The sequence below is a fragment of the Megascapheus bottae genome, chromosome 7, assembly GCF_031878675.1.
Source record: "Megascapheus bottae isolate mThoBot1 chromosome 7, mThoBot2.hap1, whole genome shotgun sequence".
Taxonomy (NCBI): domain Eukaryota; kingdom Metazoa; phylum Chordata; class Mammalia; order Rodentia; family Geomyidae; genus Megascapheus; species Megascapheus bottae.
The window spans coordinates 6105944-6132272 of NC_143515.1; the positions used below are offsets into that span (position 1 = coordinate 6105944).

At 38.8% G+C, this 26329-nt stretch overlaps 1 protein-coding gene across 35 annotated transcripts in view; it reads right to left on the reverse strand.

Annotated features, from left to right (window-relative positions):
- Positions 1–5172: 5172 nt before the first annotated feature.
- The window catches only part of Map4k4 (mitogen-activated protein kinase kinase kinase kinase 4), a 168224-nt gene continuing 147067 nt past the window's right edge, over positions 5173–26329 (reverse strand). For 19 of the 35 annotated variants that reach the window (XM_090336314.1, XM_090336316.1, XM_090336315.1 and 16 more), the window contains 12 exons: positions 24368–24543; positions 23830–23950; positions 22611–22802; positions 20463–20580; positions 19999–20169; positions 15380–15523; positions 13090–13224; positions 10409–10509; positions 8066–8215; positions 7397–7556; positions 5922–6061; positions 5173–5493 (listed from right to left, as the gene is read on the reverse strand). In XM_090336314.1, coding sequence (XP_090192440.1) covers positions 5410–5493; positions 5922–6061; positions 7397–7556; positions 8066–8215; positions 10409–10509; positions 13090–13224; positions 15380–15523; positions 19999–20169; positions 20463–20580; positions 22611–22802; positions 23830–23950; positions 24368–24543 — 1692 coding nt within the window. In that variant the 3' untranslated portion in view covers positions 5173–5409. The remainder of the gene's footprint in view (positions 5494–5921; positions 6062–7396; positions 7557–8065; positions 8216–10408; positions 10510–13089; positions 13225–15379; positions 15524–19998; positions 20170–20462; positions 20581–22610; positions 22803–23829; positions 23951–24367; positions 24544–26329) is intronic. The other 16 variants (XM_090336320.1, XM_090336327.1, XM_090336339.1 and 13 more) reach the window with 2 other exon arrangements.

Consider the following 26329-nt stretch of genomic DNA (forward strand, 5'->3'; position numbering starts at 1 on the left):
CAGGGGCCCTGTACCTTAGAACTACTCAGCACTCAGGGATTGCCTAACTTGTCTGACCAAAATGCCAAGTTCCCAGAAGTTTAGTAGCTCCCACTTACTCAATGGTGTGCCCTGCAAGGGAAGGCGAGGACAGTTTGTTCTTTAAGAGGTAGTCCCAAGAACATATCCTACCTATGCCAGTAAGACAGGCGAGGTAAGACTGGGTACTGTCGAAATGTGAGGTGCATTTATCTGCTCCCGAAGAAGAAAAGTATCTTAGTCATGGAGTAAGTTCTCGTGTCCCTTCCTAGCTGTCAACCGTGTCATACTTGAAGGGCCAATTCTGAGTGAAGACCTGGACCCCGAATGATTACCAGATGCGGCCTTGCTATGATTGGCTCCCCATAGCGGGGAACACCCGGGTCTGCAGACACAGCCCTGGTGCTTGCAGAAAGGCCCTCATTCCAAATCTTGAACTCCAAGACCTGACTGATGAACCTGATGTTCACCAGTAAAATTGCTTGGAGGGAGCACACACCTTTCCCAAACTGGCTATGTACCTTAGACGAGGAAATGAACTTGTGGGTGTGGCTTTTGAGGCTAGTTGCTTGAGGATAGGGAACTTGTAAAGGACTATGCATATGGTAGTCAGCTCTACAGCTGAGGGAAACCCATGCAACACGACTGAAGAACTACAGGTGCCACAAAATACCAACCAAAACTAAAAACCATGCCAACAACAAAACAGACAGAATTCACTATTTGATCACGTCTTTAAGAGAATGTCATTATAACTTTCCCCAGTGCTCCTTAACCGCTTTATTTTCTAAAGCTCCTCATAGAAGTGGCACTGTATTTGATTATTTGAAATTGGATAGGGAATGGGGGAAAACAAGATGAGGGGTGGAGTTGGGGGGAAATGGGGACCAAGACATGTGAAAGGGTATCAATGTATGGGAATTAATGCACCATCTATCTGGCAAATATCATGTAACCCTTGTATTAATTACAATAAAAATATATGAAAAAAAGAAGTGGCACTGTGGCTCAAGGGTAGGGTGGTAGCCTTGAGCTGAAGAGCTCAGAGACAAGTCCCACAACTGACCAAAAAAAAAAAAAAAAAAACCCACAACTATCAGTGTAACAAAAAAAAAATTGGGAGCAACCATTTCTGAGTATTACACGTAAGTCAAAGCAGCACTTTTGTGCTGACTTCAAACTTGATGTCAAAACTTAAGAGTTGAAGGTAGAAAATAAGATGATTGGGAAGCAGGGGAGGGAAAGGAGACAAAAACATGAGAAGAGATATGAAGGTTTGAGAAGTAATACAACTATTACCCAACCCAATGAATTTAACTGTAACCCCTCTATATGTAAAATACAATTAAAAAAATAAACTTAAAAAACTTAAGAGAGGAACAGGGCTGGCTTGACCCTGGTTGTTTTCTCTAATGTAGGAAAGAAAATTTTTCACTCATCTCTGGTAGCCTATGTATTTATTTTCACCTTAAGAGAACTAGTATTTCTATGATGAAGCACAAAGGAGTAAGGTTTATTATTTGGTGATGGACAACAGGCATCGGTGGAAGTGGAGGAAAGGTGCTACTCCCCAAGAACTAGCTCAGACCCATCTCAGCAGTGCTCAGTCACACCACCTTACACCATCCCACGATAGGCTCAGTGGGAATGCTCTACTTCTCATCACCATTTTACCTTTTGATCTATTTCAGCCTTGCAAATACCCAGCCTTACTTCCTCCTTCAGGAACACCGTAATAGGGATTCTCTCCTACTTCTGAGGTCTCCATGCAAACGTGGGTTCTTTATGATTTATCCTGGCAAACTTTGGGCAAGCCTCCATCTTACTGCTGGAAGCCTACCCTGGCCTGGGTGAATGGCTCTGAGCAGGGGGACAGGCATAAAATAGAGGTTTGACATGAAGGAAATATGTTCTCAAGGGCCAGAACATACTTGAAACTCATGCTACATAAAAAAAAAAAATCAGTTTTATTTCTTTTATTTAAGAGGCAGGGAAGGAACAGGTGGAATTTTTAAATCATCTAGAAGTTAGCACTACTAAAAAGGGAGAGCGTATATATATTTGCAATCAGTCTGAATTGCAGATTTAGGCTTAGTGAATTTACTGCAGCTAATCATTTGTATTACTATCTAGCAAATCAGCAATTAGCATAATTAGGGGTTATTAATCACTGTTTTAATTGTACAACTAAAGGCAAAACCTAACCTATAAAAATTATTTAAAAATGCCCCACACAGTGGCTTACACCTGCAATTCTAGCTACTCAGGTGGCTGAGATCTGAGGATCAAGGTTCAAAGCCAGCCCAGGCACTAAAGTCCATGAGACTCTTATCTCCAATTAAGCACCAGAAAACCGGAAGTGGTGCTGTGGCTCAAGGAATAGGGTGGTAGTCTTGAGGTGAAGAGCTCAGGGATTGCCCAGGCCCAGAGTTCAAGTCATATGACTGACCCCCCAAAAAAACACCCCACAACTATCAGTATAACAAAACCACCTAAGTGTTTCCTCCAACATAAAATGTTCATGGCAGAAAACACTGCACTCAGTACAGAAGTAGTATTAATGCTCTGTCTAACTCTAGGAAAATCCCTGGGTTGTTTTTGTGTAGAAGAGTACTTGCCCAATAGCTCAAAGCTGGCATGTGACAGCATCACCCGAACACTGCTGCCTTATGTAATTCTCCCATACTGCAGATCTATGGAAAAATCATTACCCTTAGAAAAGGGAAAAACCAGTCCTATCTACAAAGAATGGGAAATCTCAACAGCTCACCATCTTTCTTGGGGAGCCTCTCTCGTGGTTTACACGGCTGTAACATGGTTAAGATGGGAGACAAACTAGATATCAAGGAAAAGGAATGCCAGGAACTCATCCATGAGGCAAATGACCATCCTGAACAGTGGCCTCTGAGGTCCCTAGGCTGTGAACTTGGAGCAGTCATGGCCGTGACTTGAACCCAATGCTGCAGAGCCTGACATTTTCAATGAGACAGCAGGATTATTGGCTGCCGAGCACTTAACTTACACAGAGCTTTCAATCTGTGTGCGGTGGACCATAACTGGAATTGCTTGACGTTTCATCATCTGCCCACCTTTTAAATTTCCCTAGAACTGGCGTCACAAGCACTGGAGTAGTTGTCTCCTTCTGATACGTGCATTCACCACATCATCCAATGAAAAGCTTAGCCACAAGGAAGTAGACTGCCAGCACAAATTTGACTAACTGAAGTCCTTTGGTGACTGAATCTAGTCTACATCAGTGGACAGCTAGATTAACTCTTCAACCTTCTCTAAGTTAACCACCAACCAGTAGAATGTTCTTTTCATTTTGGCCATTAGCACCACTCCAATATCATACCTGATTTGAAAAAAAAACTCTCATCTCCTTGACCCTCCAAAAAAACAGTGCACTGTTTCCTCAGCTTGTCTTTATGAACATATAGTCAGTGACTGTTTTTCAGCATTTGTATGTGTTGCTCACATTTTGTGTGTTATTTATTAGATGTTTTTGTAGCTCAAAAGAGAATTTAGCTGTGATGTATCAGGGGGAAGAAAATTACCAGCTGCAGAAAGGAAGCCAACAAACAGGCTTGCTTAGGTTAAAGCTTGGCAAATGCATGTAGACAATTCACATTTGGGATAGGAAGTTGCAGAACCTCCTTCCCCATTCATAAGTTATGAAAGAAAATTAACCATGTAGGCAGACGGAGCCTACAGAACACCAAGCTTTCTATCTGGGGAATGAAGTCCACAACATTCTGACACAGCATTTCCACTCAGAGTACTACAAGCTGAAGCAAGAGAACAAAATCGTGAGCATGTGCTGCTTCTTCATCGAGACACCAGCATTCTTCAAATCGAGTGATGACCAGGAAGCCATGAAAAAATTATTACTCAAGACATTTATTACAAATGTCACAAACATATCCATAAAGTAAAATTAGTTTAAAAAACAGAGAACGAGAGCAAGTGAGAAAACAAGAAAAGCCAGGGCTCTGAAATTACACCTAAAACACAGGAAGATGTCATCTTTACGAATAAGTAGAATTAACTACATTCTTAAAATAGTTTTAGTGCATTGCATTTTTAGAAAAGGGACATACCCTCATCCCCAAGAAAAGGTTCCTGCAACACTGACAGTTTTGTGTGACTATTCTAACCTGACCACCGTCTGCTTCCAACCCCGATGAGAGCCATGAGATCATATGCGTTGTAGGCAACAGGTGCCCATCAACCAGTGGTGAGTCTGGTGAAAACCACGCGTTCTGCTTTCTAAACTTAGAAAGCAAATTGCATCAGCCACAAGGCCATTCCCACAGTTTTTGTTGTGCCTGCTTAAACTTGTGACAAAAGTAACAGTCAAACTCCAATTGGGTAGTTTTGGTATTAAATTAAACGTTAATGTGTTCTCCCAAATACATAAACTAAATCACCTCTCAATGCATTAAAAACAATGAGGTAGGCAAAAAAATAATAATAAACATGTAGGTTGAATTTTTCTTTCTTCTGCAAGTGCAGACTGTGGTAAAACTGTTGTTGCACTTCTAGGTTTAAACAAAAATTAAACCTTTCACTGAGGCAGTGCTAATACTGTCACACAACGAAGTTCTGGCCATTATACAAAATGCACACATTTTCTTTTTCTTTTTTTTTCTTTCTTTTCTTAGAACCATCTGCACATGATTTCGGTAAAACTTGGTACACAGAAAAATGACTGAGTTGTTGGCCAGGACATCACCGGTCCCCCCCCAAAAATTCAAAGCAACAAAATGGGACCCTTTAGCCCACCCCACCCAATCCCGCCCACAAAAAAGTTATCCTAGTTAAGTGTGTCTTTCACATTTTATAAATATTAACTTCTTAAACCTGCACCTTCTTCTTTCTCCACATATTGTCACATTACAAAAAAGAAATGTCAATTAAATACATTGTTAATGTTACTATATTAATCTGCTCTCTCCTTTAGCCAACTGCTCCTCTCGCCACCAATCCTCACCTCCTTGTGCCCATCGCCAACAAAATGGATGGCATGTTCATTGTCGCCACCTTCAGACACCCAACAGGACAGAGTCACTCAGAGACAAGGAATTCTGGAGCTGCAGGTAAGGTTTTCTTTCTGGCCTGATGCTCAACCCCAAACACTTCTAGCACCGATGGTAGAATCTGAACAGCACCAGCTGCAATGCAGCCTTTGATTTATTTTTGAGTAAGGAAAAGAAGAGAAACTGGCAAAACAGTGGGAAGGGAGGGAGAGAGAGGACCTAATACATGAGGCTTGCACAGACAGCTGTCCTGGCTGCACCGGTGCAGCTCTGAGCTCCAGTTGCAAGGAATTCCAAGTTCTCAGGATCTTGAAGACTCTGGAGATCAACAATCCCTGGACCACACTTGCTTCTACCAGCTCAGAAGAGAAGTCCTGCCTAAGGTCATGAAATAAACCTGACTGCTGCCACCAGACCGGACAGAGGCAAAGAATACCTGCAAAACCAAGAAGGAAAGGTACTGTAAGCAAGACACTGGGCACCTTGCTGGCACTTGATCAACTCCTGTAAATAATATATGTTTATATAAATATATATTTACATATCAATGTAAATCAAGTGCTATAAATAATCTGCTTATATTATATATATTTACATATCAATGTAAATATATTCCTATAATCTGTTTATATAAATGTATATTTACACATCAATGTAAATCAATTCCTGTAAATAATCTGTTTTATATAAATATATATTTACATATCAATGTAAATCAATTCCTATAAATATATGCCTATAAAGAAGATCTAAAACACTCCTTATCTCAGAATGTACCAAACTAAGAAAATTCATGGTTAAAGTTAACAAAAAAGAAACCATTCCTAAAAGACAGTAATAAAAGAAGTCATAAGGAAACATTACCTTGTCATTGCGTTCACACAAGAATTTTAGTCTTTGAGCCCTTTTGTGCATAAATACACCATCCAAGTGACCAGTTTCCACAGACCGGATCTCTATGGCCTTCTCTCCCCAGCCCATTGTCTGATTGGATCGAATGTATGCTTTAGGAGAAAGGAAAAATACAAATCACTAAAGGTGAGGCAACAGCCTTGAAAAGAAGTTGCTTATACATGCACATATTCACCTAAATACCCCAAATTTGGCCATTTTTGTGTTTTAAGTAGCCTGCCTTACGGCTGGAATGTGATGAACTGCTTACCTACCTACCTCATGCACAATACACAGGTTCAATTTATGACATTATCCAAAAACAAGAACAATAAGAAAATACCCCCACCCAAATATCAAACAAGAAGAGTCGTAGCTCTAGACAGAGTTTAGTGCACATGTTCTCATCAACCCAGCCATGAGAGAAGGTGGGGGGGGCAAGAAATGATGAAAAAGAGAGGGACTTATCTGCAATAAAACTAAAATCATTTTGGGGTTTAAACACAAAGCCACAAGACTTCAAACATGAGCCTCTGTTCCTGATGCAAGGCTGCTTCTAGCTGTGGCTCTGTCCGAGAGCAAATCACATTCTATTCTTTGCTTGCCTTTACTTCTCACAAATCAGTCATAAAATGTCTGCCCTGCCAGATGCCAGTGGACTACACATGTAGTTCCAGCTACTGGGGAGGGCAAGATCTAGAAGACTGCTGTTTGAAGCCAGCCAATAAGCAAGAAAACTAAAGGAGAGAGCAAAGTCCTGAGTTTAAGCCCCTGAGTTCAAGTACAGGGACACCAACAAAAATAAAAAAAACAAAAAAGCTGCCCTATTTTCTTTTTCTTTGGATGTCTTAAAGATTGAATAAGATAGTGATAACATAGTTTTAAAGTATACAGTAATTACTTAAATTTTTGCTCTAAATAGATCTATGATAGCACCGTCATACTTTATTTCTACAATGTAACTTTTCACCATCAATATACTGCCAAGCACTCTGCTCAGGAGATTTGAAGAATATATAAAATTAGTATGGCTACTGGGCACGAACTGCAATCTCTAGCTACCTGAGGCAGAGGTGGAAGGATTGAGGGTTCAAAGCTAGCAAAAGTTAGACTCTATCTCAAAAAATATAAACAAAAAGGTTAGGGTGTGGCTTACGTAGTAGAGACCTTGACTTCATATGCCAGACCCTGAATTTAATCCTCCAAATAAATGAACCAACAAATGAATGAATTAGTATAAAAACTAGATGCAGTAGCTCCACTGGTAGAGTACTAATTAGCCTTGAGCAAAAGAAGCTCAGGGACAATACCCAGGCCCTGAGTTCAATCCCCAGGACTGGCAAAAAACAAAAACAAAAACACCCAAAAAAAAACAAAACATAAAACTGGATGCAGTCTTAAAGAAGGCTCCACTTTCATGAATGCTGCCTCATCTTTCTGTTACATACCTACAGATGTTGGCATCTCTCCCCACTGCAGAACCACATCCTTCGTGATCCTTCCATAAGTGTTCACATAAACCCCCTCATCTTCGTAGCATACCAGAAGCTCCATCCCATCCGTGTTGGGGAGGATAATGATTGCATGGGGTTTAATGCTACATTGGATCTAGAAGAGGAACAGAGTGTAGAGGAGAATGTAGCTACTTCCAGCCTTGCGAAAGTGCTAAATTTTTAGTGAACGCACTGGTACCATATGTTTGCACACAGCAAATGAATACCATTTTGGAAAATCCATATGCTATACATCCCCAAGCCTACCATTTCCAGATTATGCGCTTCATTGACTCACATTTCCTGAGGCTCTTGAGACATTATGTGGATTGTGGGCTCCACCTGAGAACCACTCCCAACAGCCAGCACCTGCCCCAAACCCATCCCATGTTAGTCAAAGCAAGTGTGAGAGGTCTTTAGGAGGGCTTCCCAGTGCCAGGAGGGTAGATTTTCACTTGTCTTACAGCATGGAGCTACTGAAATGAGACTTCATTTAAATACTCACCCCCACACCTGGGGAAATAAGGAAACCCTGCTTGTGTTAGTTCACTAAGCAGAGTAAGGGAAAAAGTCAAAACAAAATGAAGCCAGTCAACCAACCATAGAGTGTGGGTTCTTTCTTACGTGTGTTGGTAGATATATGTCATAGACTGATCCTGAATCCACATCAACAGCATGAAATCCAGCACAGGATCCATAGATCACTTTCAACCTCTGGCCTTCCTCAACAGTGAGATCCACCAATAATGGCTTATGTACCAATTCTCCAAATGACTACAAAGAAGTAATCAAGACAGAGCATAAGATGAAGCAAAACTCAATGTTTGTGAAGTAATACACCTTCTATCTTGTGAATAATATAACCCTTCTATTAATTACAATAAAAACTAAATTAAAAAAAAGAAAAAAATTTAAAAAAAGATGAAGCAGAACTTAGATCTCCAATTATAAAATAAGAACTTATTTTGCTGAATCAGTTAATTCATATCTGGAAGACACTTCTTCCAGAAATTATGTCCCCAAATTCCTCCTATATAGCCTAAGAATTCAGTGCTACCACCTACTATACTGTTGTCTTGACCAGGAAAACATGAGAAGTTAAACAATGAGGATTTCCTACAGAACAGTTTTTGACTATTCTAAAGCAGTGCTGGAACGAAAAGTCCTAAGACTCACATACTGAGAATTTGATCCAACTGTCTACCTAGTGAGACACAAATATCCCTTAATTTTCCAACTAAAACAATAAGATCTAATACTGGATCTATATTGTACTGAATAGCTCCAGGTCTTCACTAACAGTACTGATAGTTCACAGGAGTGGAATGGTGATGAAACAAAACAGATTTAAATAAGACTATATGTATTAAAGCAGTTGGTACTGTTCCTGGTATATAAACAATTTTAAAACTAGATTGCAAAATATATTATAATGAATTATCTTTATTCACAAACATTAGGATTTACTTTCAAAACAGATATAATAACCTTACTTATTCTGCTTCATGGGTAAAATAAGCAAACCTATTTCAAAATACAAATTTTACAAATTATTGAAATTTACCCTTCCAATCAAACAAATCAAAACTGCTTTAAGTAGAATAATTCTATATGAAAAAGTCTTGATTTCTTATCTGACACTCAAATGGTTCAGAAACTATTCTTAAGGTTCTGTGTCTAATATCAGGAGTGATATCAATTCTTTTTTATCTAATAATAGCAATACTAATTTTAATTAACAATTTCATAAACTTGTATATAGTGTAAGCTGTATAATTACTAAAAATATATAAAGAAAATACTGATAATCTTCTAGGTCAAAATGGTAGTGAAAAACAACTTTTTCTTTTTTTCCAAAATGCTAAGTTTACAAAAAGAAAAATTTATTCACTACTGTTAAGAAACATAAATACCAGAGGCATATTTGTGATCGTAAGTAATTGGGTATCCAGAAATTTGCAACTAGAAACAGACCTATATTTTTTTTAACTTAATTGACTTTCCTAAACCTGTGTGAAAAATGGCAAAGCCATCTAATTTTGGGAGCAGTACTAGGGGTCTGAATTCAGGGACTTACACTCTCTCTTGACTTGTTTGGATGGTGCTTTACCCCTTGAGTCACACCTCCAATTCTGCTTTTGTCTGGTTATTTAGGATAGAGTAACCAACTTCCTACCCAGATTGGCTTCAAACTATGATCCTCTGGCTTTCAGCCTTCCAAGCAGCTAGGATTATAGGCATAGGTTACTAATACCTGGAAATATCTTTTTAATTTAAAGAAAAATAGGACTATATTATACATATTTTATTTTACATACTTTAATTTTGTTCATTTAATGTCTAATATCCATTGCTTGTGTTAAGAATTGCTGTAATTTTTAACTGGTATTCTACTTAGTAGAACTAGATTGAATATTTTTTCAAACACATATCTAGCTATTTAGATATACTCATGTCTTTACATGAGTATCTGCTTTTAAATGGATGTTTTCTTATTTTATGGGTTTGAGAAGTAGCTAAGCTTATTACATTATGTTACAAATTGCCTCTTATGGCAAAGCTATAATCTATATTAAGAGACAGTTTTATATTATTCATTTTAATTTCTTAAGACTATTTGTGTGTGTGTGTGTGTGTGTGTGTGTGTGTATGGGGGGAGGGGAGGTCACTGGGCTTGAACTTTGGGTTTGGCCACTGTCCCTAAGCTTTTCAGCTCAAGGTTACCACCTTGTCCTTGATCCAAGCCCCACTTCCCATTTTCTAGTGATTAACTGGAGATAGTCTCTGGTTCTTTTACTGCCTGGGCTGGATTTGAATCTTGATCCTCAGTTCTCAACCTCTTGAGTAGCTGGGATTACAGGTGTGAGCCACCACACCTCCCCACACTAGACTTTTAAATTAAATCCCTAGTTTATGGTTTATAGTTTACATGGTTAATGGTACTTTAAATGCATCTGTTGTTGTTACCTTAAAGGCCATAAATTTGTGATATGGCTTAGGTGCCCAAGCATAGACTTCCACAGAACTCTTCAAAGCAATTACAAGAAATTTGATTCTTTCATATTTTACTGAAAAACAGACATAAAAAGCAAGATATGACATCAGTATCAACAAAGAACTCTAGCTATCTTCTTCAAACTTTAAAATATGCTTGTATTGAGTCACTGAAATGAGCAAGGAAAAATGCAGATCAAGATCGAGCCGTGTATATTGTGTTTACAATTTGTCAATGTATAACTATGACTTTCTATCCTTTTTGATCCTGTGCTAGGTTCAATTCTAGCTTTCTGTATACTATCAAGGTATACTTTCACTGATGTTCCTAACTTTTTCAATTCTAAGTATTTTTTTTTCTTCTGGGTCATGGGGCTTGAACTCTGGGCCTGGGTGCTGTCCCTGAGCTCTTCAGCTCAAGGCTACCTCCCTACCCTTGAGCCACAGTGCCACTTCTGGTTTTCTAGTAGGTAACTGGAGATGAGTCTCATGGACTTTAGAGCCCAGGCTAGCTTAGAACTGCGATCCTCAGATCTCAGTCTCCTGGGTTGCTAGGATTATGGGCATGAGCCAGCAGGCCCGGCTAATTCTAAGTATTTTATTGTCTAGAGGGGCTCAACATTACTTCAAAAGGTAATGACATGACTAATGTGCCAAGTGGTTCTTGAATCAAAGTGCCAGGTCTTCAAGGGATTCACATAGACTAAGGAACATAGCAGTTGTATCAAAAGAGTTCTGAGTATTGAATTCTCCCAGGAAATCGAACTATCTGTGCACAAGGTCAAGTATCACTGTAGACCATTTTTTCTGGTCTACAATAACAGTGATTTCTAGACTTTTACCTGAAGTTAGGAACCAGAAAAGAAATGGCAAACTGAGTGTCTTTTTAAACTGTAAAAAACTCCTGCCTCCTTTCCACAGCTGTTTTGGATGCTTCATATATCCTTGGCCACATGTGACTGACTGCTCCCTGAACATATAACTGTCTACCTCCACACAAATTAACATCACATTATTACTTAAGTATTTGAAAAGACATGTTGACTTGATAGCTTTCCTTGTCAGATTACATATATTGTTCAAAGGAACCAAGACATCATTATATTAATTTATAATTAATGAACACTTAGAATATATACTGAGACCATGAAGGTACTAAATTTCAAGATTTCTTTAACTTTAATCAATTCAAATATATTTTAAATGGCCTCCTGTTCTTGAAGGCAACAACATGCATAATGAATGAATGTAATCATTGCCCTTATATTCAGAAAACATCTGGGTACATTATTTGAGTTATGAAAAACTCAGCATAACCCAACAAGCCTTACTGTCATGTACAGCTCCCCTGTGAGAGCTGTCCATTTGTGTTATGAGCCAGTTTGTAACTGAAGTTATGTTTATCATATTTAGCTGTAGATGATCATAGCAATACCTAACATCAAATAAAATACTTTATAAACAGGCTATACAGAAAATCCTCATCTCACAATCTATACCAAAGAGACAGCATTACGTTATAACATCACCCAGAATCATTCCAAATATTGTGGCAGATCCTATTACCACTATTATTAACAATGAAAAAGAGACCAGAGATTAAGATGCTATGGATTATAAAAGGCATGGCCTAAAATTTTCTGAAATGATGGAAATGCTTTGCATCTGTATACCTATACTAATGCAATAGTTGCTAAATATGTGGCTATTGAACACCTAGAATATACACTAGGACTAAGATTATGAAACATGAAAAATGTCAAGAATTATATTCTTGGAAGTAGAAAAAACTGATTATAGTATGGAATGCAGTTTCATAAATGAATAAAAAGCATATAGGCAGAAGTCAACATTTGATGGGTCCTTTCCTTTAATTAGTCTTTGGTATATAAAATGTTTCAAATTATATAGTTTATATCTCCATTCCCATAAAACTTTATTAGCTTTCATCCAATATTTTTCCTATATAACATTAGTATTAGTTTTTTTTCCTCTTCACATGTACAAATAATTGGTTTTGTTTAGAGATTTTGCTTCAATGAAAAAAATTGCTACATACATACAAAGAAAAAACAACACAGTTGCAATTTAACAGTGACCAGGCAGCTAGTCTCATTCTCCAGAGTAGTCACATTCTCCAGTGTAGTCAATGAAAAACAACAGCCTATAATTCTACAGGCCAAATTCTCAAATGTTCCTATGGTGACTGCTAAGGTCACATCATCCTTCAAAGGGAGACTGAACCAGCAGAATAAAGGAAGAATCAAGCCAGCTGGTTTATCTGGCAGAGACTTCTTAAAAAGGTTACTTTGAGCCAGGAAAGACATGGGAACTGTTTTTAAAAAGGGGTGGGTGGGGATTAGGGATGTGGCTCAGTGTTAAGAGTGTTTGCCAAGGATGTACAAGGCTCTGGGTTTGATCCTTACAATGAAAAAAATAGAATATCTGTGCTGTTTGTAAGTTCAGAAGTACAATAAAACATTTTCTAAATGAGACAGTGAGGTCAGAAGATACCTTAGAAACAGAACATCATAAAGGAGTCACATGTTTCAAAAACAAATTATTACTATAAGTTTCAAAGAACACATGAATCATAAACTGAACCATTATTAAAGTCTGAGAAAAAAAACCCACTTATATCTAATGTAACGTACCAACTTTATAGTGTACACATCCTTCCAAATCTCCAACGGTTGTCCATCCTTGCTTCTTTTCAACTTCTGGATCATTGTGAAGTATTTTATTTCGTAACCAGGACAAATAGTAAACACGCAATTTATCCTTTTTGCCTATCAAAATAAATATAAATAGTTTACAATCATAAAAAAGATTTCTTCCAAAAGAAACTTCCATAGATAGTAAATATTATTTACCCTAGGGAAATTATATAGGTTTTACTAAAAATTCAATTTAAGCTTTTCTGATGAATTTTTGAAACTCCTGCAGAACTACCATTGGGCATAGGCAAGATAGGAAGGTTTTGAAAGAATAATGAACTCACACTTATTCAATAAACTATAGTTATAATGTAGCACTGTGAAATAAGTATTGTCCTCATTTACTGCCATACTCCTAAGCAAAATTCTATACTGGACATTGGTGGCTCATCTGCATAGACCTAGCTACTCAGGAGTTGAAATATGGGGATTAAGGCTTGATGCAAGCAGGGCAGCCAAATCCCTATGACTCTATTTCCAAGTAATCAGAAAAAAGCCAAAAGTGGAGGTGTGGCTCAAATGGTGGATTATTAGCCTTGAACAAAAGAGTTAAGGGGAAGTACAAAGTCTTCAGTTCAAGTTCCAGTACATACACACACATACACACACACACACACACACACACACACACACACACAGTATTCTCACTAAAAACACTTGAACAGGTATAAATTTAACAAATAGCCCTTTTCAAGATCTAGTCTAGTAAAATACAACTGATAAAAGATACTAATGAACAACGGAACAAATATTCCATTTCATGGACAAAGCCCTCACTGTCAAGATGTCAGTCCTTCCAACCAAATCAAGCCCCAGAACTGAAAAATTTGCATGTGAACATGTACATACAACACAAAGGGAGGGAGTGGGAAGGAACCCAAGTGGACCTTAGGTGTGGACCTTAGATTTGGCAATAACGTTTTAGATAAAATCACAATCCATGAAAGAAAAAAGTAATCATTAAAATGTAAAATATTCATTCTACAGAAGATACTGGCAAAGAAAAATGACTAGTAAGGCAAAGGGAGAAAGCATGTGTAAAATATTTACTTGACAAAAAACTTCTAAACAAAAATATACAAAGAAGTCTTAAAACTAAAACACGAGAAAACAGCAACCCAATTATAAAACAGGCTAAAGATCTAAACAAGGTACTTTACCAATGCAATATACAGAGATGACAAATAAATGTATAAAAAGTCATTCCTCAAGTTTTCATATATCATTAAGGAACCCAAAATAATGAGATTCCATACTAACAGGATGGCTAAAATGCAGAACAGTGAAAATACTAAATGCTAACGGGGGTGGAAAACAACTGGAAACATTCATTAATTCAAAATGACACTGTCACTTGGAAAGACAGTTTAGCAATTTCTTACAAAGCTAAACATAGTCTTAGCATATGCTCCACTTAGTTCTGTTCCTGAGCATTTGCCAAATATATGAGGTAAAAGCTACGCTCATGAAAAAAAACTTTCAAATAAGCTTATGTAGCAGCTTTAATCACTCTTTGCCAAAGCTTAAAAGCAATCAAGATTTCTTTCAATAAGCTGATGTCCAACTTACATGTTTCTTTTCATGGATTATGCTTTTAAAATTGTACCAAAAATGTAATTTACTAAGAACAACTTATTGGAATATTATTCAGAAATATAAAGGAATGAGATATTAAGCCACAAAAAGACAGGAAGGAACCTTAAAGATATACTGGGAAAGAAGCCAATCCACAAATACAAGGTTACATACTGTCTGATCCAGATTTATAGTAATACAAATTTTATACATTGTATAATGCAAATCATGACTTTTTGAATATAAAAAAGGTATGGAGCTATTGAAAAATAGTATGAAAATAGGAAAATAGGAGGTCCACCGTTCCTAGATCCTCGGGAAGAAGGACGAATAAGAGAATTATAGAGCATCAAACTATTGCTAAATAACAGCAGATGCTCTCCATCTGACACAACTAGAGAATGTATGAACCCTAAATTAAGCTTAAGGGTGTCTTATTATTAAATATATCACATGTGCCACTAATTCAGGATGTTAGTCATAGGAGAAACTGATTGTGTGCCACAATCTGAACATCTGCCCCTCAGGTTTCTATAAACTCTTAATACTGCTATATCTCATTTAGCCAGTACATTAGAAAGTGAGTTAGCAGGTTTAGTTTGTAAACTAAAGAGTATTTGTAAACTGAGTCACAGTTCTGCATTATACTTACCAGAAATAGTCACCAACACGTTTAAGCCCTCAAGCACATCCATTTGCTGAAATCGTCTTCGATTGATGAGAGGATAGACTTTCCCTTGTCCACTTCTGTCCAACAGCATCAGACCGCTCTCTGTACCCACTAGCAAATTCACTCCTATTTCAAGGACACGGAAAAGCCTGAATTTTATGCTATACTTAGCAAGCAGCTATGTTGTAAGGAAAGTACAGCAATCCTTACATAAAAGAAAGCAGTTTTCTTAGAAACTTAGAAAAAGAAATTCTTACAATAGGTTAAAACAACCAAATTGCAACATACCAGTATATGTAAGTGACAGGGACATAATTTTACTTAAGCAAAAAGACATAATGGATGCCCTCAACTGCCTTCACAGTCTATCCTTTCCTCACTTTCTTTGTACTGTAAACTCATGGTCTCTGTGGCTTTGTATATCTTACATCTATTTGGCACATCAGAAAGTTCATCTGTTACAATGGTCTCTCCATGTTTACTGGAGCGTGTGTGTGTGTGTGTGTGTGTGTGTGTGTGATGTCTCTATCATCATCATGGATCAACTGCATTGAGTTCTCTCAATCTCCATTTCTTAGGAATAGTTAAATGCTGGGATCTGCCCTGTATCTCATCCAAACTCTGAACATCAGACTTCCCTGGTTTTCCAATTCTTCTGCTGGGGTGAGGAAGTTTCTGTTTCTCTATCCTTTCTCTTCTTTTAGAAATGTCTGACACACATTCCCTCCTGAGCTCCATATCTAAGAACCAGGAACTCCTCTTCCCTGTGTTTCTATTTGGTATAGCTTTCGACTGCAACCACCTATCCCTCTAGTAAAATTAACTGCTCATCACCAAGTTCAAGTAATACCTCTTCTTTCTAATTCTTCCGTTTCCTTTCCTCTGTTCTCACTCTAGTTTAGACCTTGACTACCTTATAACTAACTGATAGACAAAGATGTGAATTTATATTGAAATCACTACTTTCTCCTGAATACATATCAATTCATAAATGTTACATGTCTATATTAAGGTGTTCAACTGTTAGCAGTAACAAGTCTGTAAAGCCAGTTTCTTAGGAAGTAGAAAATGGTTGAGATTCAAGGCCAGTAAATATCTAGGTATGGCTGCACATGCCTGCCATTCCAAGTTAAAAGGAAAGCACAAGGGACTATGTACCATGATACACACTTCTCATTCCAGTGCCAAAGGAAAGCATAGACTGAAGGACTGCAGTTCAGCCCAGCCTAGTTCTTAAAAATATGTAATTGAAAATACATGATGGAGCACTTTTCAAAGTAAACACCAATTATTTATGATGATTAAAAAAGAATGTTTACTGGGCCGGGAGTTTGGCCTAGTGGTTAAAGTGCTTGCCTAGCATGCACAAAGACCTGTGTTCGATTCCTTGGTACCACATACATAGAAAAAAGCCGGAAGTGGTGCCGAGGCTCAAGCGGTAGAGCTCTAGCCTTGAGAAAGTGCAAGGACAGTGCTCAGGCCTTGAGCTCAAGCCCAGGACTGGCAAAAATAAAATAAAATAAAAAAGAATGTTTACTGAAAACATTTTCAGGATGTATAATGCACTAACGTAACCTGTGTGGCCTTTAAAATTCCAAAATAATGTGAACTCTAACATACTGTGAATTTTCTTCAATATGCCTATGGCTCCCATAGTACCTTTTATGTGTCTAAACCTTAAAAAGAGGCCCATTTTTTAACTTACGAGAAATTGATGAGGGCTATCACAGTGGTTTAAGAAAACCCCTAGCCAGGTGCCTATAATCCTAGCTACTCAGTCGGCTGAGATCTGAATACTACGGAAAGTCTGTGAGACTATCTCCAAGTAAGCACTCCCCACCCCACCCCCCAAAAAAAATAAAGTGAGAAGTAAATTTGTGTCTCAAGTAGCAGAGTGCTAGGCACAAAGCCCAGGTCAACCTCTGATATGTTTCTATCTAGAAGCAAACATCTCAAAGATAGTAATTTATAGAAATGTTTTTCAATGTTGTCATTTCTCTAACTCATCTACATGATGATAAAATGGGAAGCTGCACTGCATCTCCCTCCCCCTCACCTTTTTGTGCCAGTACTGCGGCTTGAATTCTGGGACTCAATCTTTTTTGCTCATTCTACCAACTTGAGCCATGCCTCCAGTCTTGCTTTTTCATAGTTATTTTGGAGACTGAGTCTTAAAAGACAATTCTACCCAGGCTGGTTTTGAAACAAGATTCTCTGATTTCAGCCACTTTAGCAGCTATAGGTGTGAGCCACTGGTGCCAGGAAGCTTCACTGCATTTTTTAAAATAAGGAATTGAGATACTCCTCACTTTTCTTAGATGTATCAAAGAAGCTAATTAGGGGAAAAAAAGTTTTAGAAAATGTCTAGTTAATTTAAAAAAATCATCAAAAAAATTCAACAGTCAAGAGTATGTACATAGAAAGAGCCTGGAATCTCCTAAAGCATTGGAGAAATGTAAAACTCTGACCAAACATATCTATTCTGGATTAAACGATGTCATCTGATAAACATCAGTCATTACCTACCTACAATGTGCTGACACACACATTGAATGCAATATAAGAAATTTTGAGCATATAGATACTCCTTGTTAAAAATCCTTTACTATACACTAGAATGATAAGCACCTCTAGTCCCTGAAATGATGACAACTGACATTTACTGAGAAAAAAAACACTGTGGATGCTGTACCAGGGGCTGTCATGTAATCCTTATCCCTGCAAAAGCTACTCTTTACACTTTAGTAGATAATAAAGAAAAAGCCTTATGACACGATCATCACAGAGTTTAGTAGCGACAAAGGCAGAAATCCTGATATAAAATAACGGCGAAGTTCAAATGTTTCTAACAGGTATTGACAACTGCTCCAACACCCTTGAAAGAAGAGCTAAATAGGAACTTGGTAACAAGGCAAAAGAGAAGCCAAGTGGGGCTGGGAGTTTGGCCTAATGGTAGAGTGCTTGCCCAGCATGCATGAAGACCCAGGTTCGATTTCTCCATATCACATACTTAGAAAAAAGCTGGAAATGGTGCTATGGCTTAAGTGGTAGAGATCTAGCCTTGAGAAAGCCCAAGGACAGAGCTCAAGCACTAAGTTCAAGCCCCAGGACTGGCAAAAGAGTGAGAGCGAGCAAGAGAGAGAGAATCCAAGGGTAGGTTAAAGTACAAATACGAAGAACAGGGCCCCTTCTTCAACAAAAGTAGTAACAGGAACACAGTGATGTTCAAAAGATGAAAGTTGTGAGCTTCCTATCAACTCCATTGATTTCCATACATACAATAGCAAAGAGAATGGCTGGCTATGTGTAAGTATTCTGACAGTGAGGAAAAGGAGAGTTGATTCACCATTGTGGGAATGTGACTGATACTTAAGGAATATACTTGGGGAGCAGGGACAGTGGAAGTCAACCCAATGGATCTCTCAAACATTCTACTCAGTTACATGTTTAACACCAAAGGAATAAGAGACTATTTTCTCATTAAAAATACTTAAGTATAGTGTTGACTGCAGGAAAAAAAAAAACAAAGCATGAGCTAGAATATAAAATAAGGACAAATGCAGGCGAAGAGCTAGCAGAAAGTTACGCTGCAGCACTGGAGACGACAGAGATGGCACCATCTCATGAATAAGGTTCTGAGTTCTCCAACGTTGCACAAACACAGGCAGGGCAGCTATGGATCAACAGTCCTTCTTTCTTAATTTATTTTCATTATTCTCTCCCTAGAACTTTTTTATTTTACATTTTTATTCTAAAAGTGATATACAGAGTGGATACAGTTACCGAAGTTAGGTATGAGTATATTTCTTTTTGAATGGTGTTACCCACTCTCATTTTCTCCCAGTTTTTTCCCACCTGGCCCCTTTCTCCCATCCAAATTATATAGTTCATTTCCACCATAGTGTCTACTGAGTATCACTGCTAAATTAGTTCACCCTTTGTCTCAACGTTTCTCCTACAGATTTTTGACCAGAAACTGATTTAAGTTTTGTTTAGCTGCTAGGCCTAAGTTACAGAAAACAAGGGGAAAAACAAATTCTAGCACTTAAAGCATCTAACCCAGAGGCTGATATCTCACACCAACAATTCTAGCTACTCAGGAGGCAGACACCTGCGGATTGTGGAGGCCAAACAGAGCAGAAAAGTCAGTTACACTCTTATTTCCAACGAACTGCAAAAAACCTCGAAGTGGAGCTGTGGCTAAAGTAGTAGAGCATTAACCTTGCTCAGAGACAGTGCTCTGACCCTGAGTTCAAGCCCCTGAACTGAAACAAACAAACACAAATTAAAATAAATTTAAAAAAAGCAAAGTACCTAAATGAACTTCATCCAAACATGGGCCAGTGCTGCTTCATCCTTTCATAGCTCCCCTTTATGTAAAGAAACTCCAATGCCCAAATTACCAAAATGACTCCAGACACAGCATGCACACCCAATCCTACTAATGCACACTTAGCCATAGGAGGAGAACCACAGAACTCATTAGCCTTTCTTTCCCCCCATCCACCCCCCAGAAGCCTCCACAACCATTCAAAGGTTATTTTCTAAAAAATAAATAATAATCTTCCCTTCCAAAAAAATGGCAGCAGACAGATACCTACCCCATAAGGCAGCACACAGAATCTCCGAGTTAAACCTCTTCTTATATTTACGAATTTCGGGGGTATCGCTCTGTGGCCTAGTGTTGGTAGGATTCACATTGACCACTGAGCCCTTCCTAGTAGGATCTTGCCTTATGGCTTCAGGTCTTATTCCATCACAGGAAAATCCTACTGAAATACAATACATTTGAAATTATTTTCTATACACACATACTACTCCTGTCTCCCTCCTCCACTATACGACAAGCTACTATTCATATACTCCAACTGACATTCTGCAAGAAATGCATATGGAAATAGACTACGTAGCTCACTATAAATAAGGCAATGCAAGTGGGATAGAAGGCTTCTGGACTTGAAAACTGTGCCTGTCAACAAACTACGCGTAAGCCATCTGAAAGAACTATGTAAAGGGACCGACCAAGTCCTGTTTTGCCTACTTTCTTGTTGCTGCTGTTACTTACCCACAGACGTTACTGTTGTTCCACTAGATGGAGAAATTTGTAGTAATCTGGGGTCTATAAAAGGTGTAAAGGAGGAGGAAGATTTGTGTTTCTGGAGTGTGCTACTAGCGGACTGAGTCTGCAATGTAAATTTCAATTTCATTAATACAAATGACATTTAAAAAGTGAACATTAAAAAACATTTCAATCCGTTTCTATACTATTCCCAATCCAAACTCTGGTCTTCCCGCATTATTCCCCCAAATCATTCCTACAGGGAGCCTCCATGTACACACCCCCTACCAACAAACCACAGCCCATTTCACCTGGCAGCCAAGCATCTGCCAGAAAGAAGCAAATTTCTGACACTGAGGCTGCAAACTACTAACCAAATTGATACTTTGGACTCCTAGCTATTTCTTTAAAAATAAAATGATTACAATGTAAATTCCTAAATGAAACCTGAGATGTCTTGATCTCAATTCATCACCTTTTGAATATATCTACTTGCCTACAAAAGTCCAATTTATTTATATTGGAATACAAACAGAATTTTATTCTATGTATTTTAAACTGGGCTTTCAGCCAGAAAACTCCAGGAGTTTGGGCTCCTCTCTGTTTAGGTGCATCACCATAAGACCCATACCCAAGGGGCTCGTAAGTGAAAGGTGCGAGCGACAAAGTAAGGCATATCTTCTGGGATCTTTTAGGAGCACTAGTGTTTGGTTAATAATGTAACTTAACACAAAAAAAAAAAGAGAAAAAGAAAAGAAAAAGACACAAAAAGTGAAACAAATTGTTAAGTGGAAATGTAATGATGATTAAAAACAAAACAAAGGGAAAATAAACTTGCCAGTTTAGTGAGTTAAGGGTTATAGTAAAATATAGTAAAATGGAATAGTGTGCAAAATATAATATAAGAAGGAGTTATGTGAGTGTAAGTGGAATGCATATATCTCAGGGAAAAAAAAAGAACATATCTGATGCAGCACTTTTGTCCTGTACCATTTCACTGGTCATGGGCACCTGAAATTACCATGTCCTCCTGCCCTAGCCCTCTCCTAAGCTCCCCACTTGACTTGTGTGCCACCTCACAGGCATTTATTTCTCCTGCCCTCAGGAGCAAGGACTGACCCAACCAATGGCCAATCTAATGCTGAACTCAGGAAGCAGTCAACTTGCATATGCAACTTAGGAAAGGACTTTTCTGATTCTTTCCTATGAGAAAACCAAAGCAGGAGCAGCAGTCAGTCAGTCAGTATAGGGTTTACATTAACAAGACTGGCTGAAGTGATAGGCCAGTTCTGACCCCCTCAACGGTTAGACAGTGCACTAAAGTCTCATCTGGGAAGTCAGATTACTGCATTAAGTACAGGGTGATCAAGGCAGACTGTCACTGCTCTTGGACAGGACCATACTCAAAGAACAAAAAAATCATCCAGCTAATACTCAACCACACAACATAGCGATGCCACAAATGCACAGGACTTTTCATACAAAATCTAAAAGCACATTCAGATCTCGGTCATTGCTTAATGTTTTCCTAGATTGCCCCCCAAAGCCGTTGGCTTCCTCTTAAAACTGAATGGCTAAATTTCAAGGAAAAACACCCTTTTATAAGAGTTGGTGAAAACAAGTACGATAACCAAGCAGCAAACTCCCTCCCTCTCAATAGAAACAGAAACAAAAACAAAACAAAATACTAAATAAAGCTTGTTTGAAGGAGATCTCATACAAGTCAAGTTTGTGCTGGTAGGTCCAAGTCTGAATAACCAAATTTTTCTATACTTCACTTATTGTAAAAAGAAAATGAAAAGGTGGATTTCACAATATCTATAAGAATTTCATGCCAAATACACAATGGATCTGAGAACACAGCAATCATTTCATTTAGGTTTAGAAAAATAACTGAATAAAGAAAGCCATGCAACTACACTTATCTAGAGAAAGTAAATGGTGAACTAGCAAGGGAGGAAATCCTTCTAGGGTTAAGGGGTCTGTATGCAGATCTGAAACATGTTACTTGGGGGATTGGGAAGAGGGTAGGTGACAGAAGAAAGCAGGGGTAGGGAAGGAGAGAGGGTGTTGGGAAGGACTCCTTTGCAAACTAGCTCTTAGGCAATGCCGGTCTAACCCCAGGAAAGCAGCCAGCTGTGATGTGAGACATACCTCATTAGCAGTGAGCTTGTCCTGGGGTGTCTGTGGGGACATGGTGGGTGTCGGCTGGCTGGAGGATGGGGAGGAGGAGGTGGAGGAAGTGGAGGAGGAATGGCTTTGCTGTAAGAGATCTGGCAAGAGGTGAATGCGACCGGCAAAGCCATTGCTCTCATGATGGCTGGCACGCTTTTGGTCAACTGTACTCTGTAGAAAAAACAGGCATACTGGTCTCGCTCAAGCGCTGCTGACATTGCCTCCAACCCTACAGATAACTGCTTTGTTTAAGGTGCTGTGTAACTTTGCAAACTGTTAAATTTCCAAGGAGAGACTAAGGAAATTAGTCTAAATTGCTCATACTTCCTCACTAAAATGCATTGAGCCAACAGACTTCAAAGTACTGCATCTGGTGGCCACACAACTCAAGCGAGACATGCTTCACTGGGTCATCTGTGCCATGAGCTGGCTGCAGGCAATTATCCCTTACTTTCATTTGTAAATCTTCTTTCTAAAACTCTAGAGAGTACCCTGTGGCTTCTTCGAGTCCTGGACTTTCCCATCTACTTTCCATCCAAATGCACCACCATAGCATAAAACACGCTCAGGACAAAGTCCCAAAGGCCATCTCAGTGTCCTGTCCTATTTCAATGAGGAGCATATCACTTGGATGAAGCCAAAGCTAAGAATGCTAGAAAACTACTGATCCAAACTGAATATACTTATAGCATACATTTAATTCCTCAACAAGTGGGAAAAGACTGACACAGAAGAGAGACCTCCTGACCTTGGTGCCAAGAGTCTCTATAGGGCTGGGGCTAGACTTTCCCTGCCTGATTTGTTCCTGCGGCAGCACCAGAGACACTGAGAGCGGGGCACTCTCAGGAGAGCCTCTAATGGCTGCTGACCACAGGCTCCCAATCTGTGCCCTCACTCTTGTGAGCCTGCGGAGGATTCCCTGACTATTCAGACACAGACCGTGAAACTTAGCGTGGTGCTTGAATGAGGGCTGCTGCAGGCATGCAGAAGAGCAGCAATGTGGGGTGGAAGACTACTGGCTACCTGAGTGGCATGCAGCACATACCTGCCTCCCTAGCCCCAGACACCCTACCTTCAGGGCCTTGTTAACATGAAAACAGATGATGATGTAGAAACAGCATGAGTGAGTGAATGAGCAAGTGGGTTAATGACTACAGGAGAAGCTCAGCCTCTGACAACGGGAGGGAGACACGGGTACCTGGCGGACAATTAGAGTGCCCTCCTTGGATGGGGTCACTGCCGGTTCGCTTTCAACATCATCATGAACAATCATGGTCTTCACAGATTCCGTTTCACCATTGCTCAAATTCAGAGATGACCTGAGGAGAAAATCAGATATGAAGGGAACTACTTCTGGAAGTTGAGGGCTTCCTGTTGAAATTCTTTTCACCTTTCTCAGTCAAGGTTCAGATGAAAATGCAGGAAGATTTTCATGCAGTATAGTTTATAGAGTATTGCTTGGCAATTAAAAGAGTTGTACTAAATTGAATTTCCCTTCTGTCACATCTTTAAATGGAAGGAAACAAAAGTACCTACTATAACATGCTTCCAAGGAGGCAACTAATACGCACACACAGAGAAAAGAGGGAATCAGAAACAAAAGCTTGTTTCAATTACAACAAAACTACAGGCTAATGGTCAGAGACTCATGTGACAGGTTTAATTGACTGCCTGGCTGCCAGTGAAAGAAAGCCCAGTGGAACACTCTCATCCTCCCTAAAACACCAAGGACTGACGCTGCTCTGGTGTCCTCTGGTCCCGAGGTAGACTCATCAGCCCCTTCCTGCTCCACATCATCATCCTCCTCATCTGTGGTTCCCGACTCCTCACTGGAGGATGAGTAGTCCGTCACTTTGTGAGGTGGCCGCACATCTTCCACTGCTCGAAGTTCTTTGGCCAGTGCAGTCAAATCCTAAGCAGTGCAGACAAGAAAGAGTTAGCTGAAGCGAGGAATAGAAAGAAAACAGGAGATGAGAAACCCTATAAATTACCATGTCAACTTCATAAAACTATTATATATATATATATATCTATACATATAAATATATAAATATATTTACTCATTTTAAATGAAGATGAATTTTTATGGCTTAGGTAGAAAGGGAGAAAACATAGGTAATAAAAAAAGATAGAAGGTCAAGGATGTTCTAAAACAAGTTAAATGATAATGCGTGTAGCAAGAGAGTATTGTTTTCAAATATAAGGTAAAAAATTGACATCAACAACTATATAGACAGAATCTTGAGCTTTGATTTAAAGACATCAGCCCATGTAACAAATTTCTTTCTAGGGAACTGCTAATCTGAAAACTAACTTCTAACTAAATAGATCTTTTAAACTGTTGAGTTTCTGTTTCCTCAAGTTTTTATTAAGGAACCTGAGAAAAGAATGACAGGAGTACTAGTATACCATTTGTGTCTCAATCTGTTCTTAGTAACTGGCCACATTCCTGAAAAGCGCCATGCAGGAGAAAGTGGCAAGAGGCCAGGGGATCTGGGATGCCTCCCAGGCCTTCTTTCCAGCATTACCCTCACTCCTCCATGATACTGCCAGTTAATGTGAACATCAGAAAGGGAGAGAGAGGGAAGCCCCCAAAGGGCTGCACTTTCCTTCACTCTTCTAGACAGAGATATTTTAAGATTTTTACCAATTTATCAGATATTTCAAGAGTGATTATACTCCACATTTTAATCTTAAATTCAAATTTCACCTTTCTACTTGGGAATTTTTTTAAGCTAAGTATTCCCCTACACACACACACACACACACACCTTTTAAAATTGTTTTTTCTTCCTTTGCACTTGAGAATACATTTTGTGTTTGAACTTGAGCTTCTAAAATAAGAGCGAGCAAGCGTGGGACCACAAGTCTTAAGTGTTTTGCTTGTAGCTTTTTAAAAAGCCACATTTAATTGTAACACTATGGAGCGTTTTATCCAGTAAGAAAGCTAAAGCTGTAAAAGCTTGGCAAAGTTTTTAAAACCTAGGAAAGAACTAAAGGCAAACTGAGGAAGAGGTACTGGTAGAATGTAAGCTGTGGTTAGTGGTCAACAAGCTAGTGAGGTGGAGCTCATCTGGGAAGGGGCTTACCACTTCACCCTTCAGGGTGCAAGAATTTCACAGGGTCCAGGAAGGGGCGCAGCAGTAAGAACAGAAAGCGGAGGGGAAAGGAAGAAGTGCAGAAATCAGTTCAAGAAGAAATCAAAACTCAACCATCTTACAATTTCAAGGAACATCCACAGTTACACAGCAGGTAAATATGACAGGGAAAGTATAAGAAGCAGTCAAAGCTATGGCCCCAGGGACCAAAAGGTAGAATTTAAGCCAAAGGTGAGTTTAAGAAGCTGACTTTAAAAAGTATATTTTAAAAGCTATTACTGCAAATGCTCAAACTCATTAAAAATTGAAAGTTAAAGTAAATAGAGCAATAAAGAAGTTCTTATTTCTAGTCTATTTTTATCAAGTGTTCTGTTAGAAGGAAATTTCATTAAATAAAAACCACTTTGTCCTGTGTTTCTGGGTGAAGCTGAATGAACAGAAAATTTACATTGAAACATCAAAAGAAAGGTTTCATTCCACTGAGAACTTTTCATAGGAAATGTGATGACTTCGGTGAGAAGGCACAGAAGTGTCTGAATGTTAAGACATTCCTACTAATTCCTAATAGCTAAGAGGGGTCCAAAAGAACTGCAGGCCTCA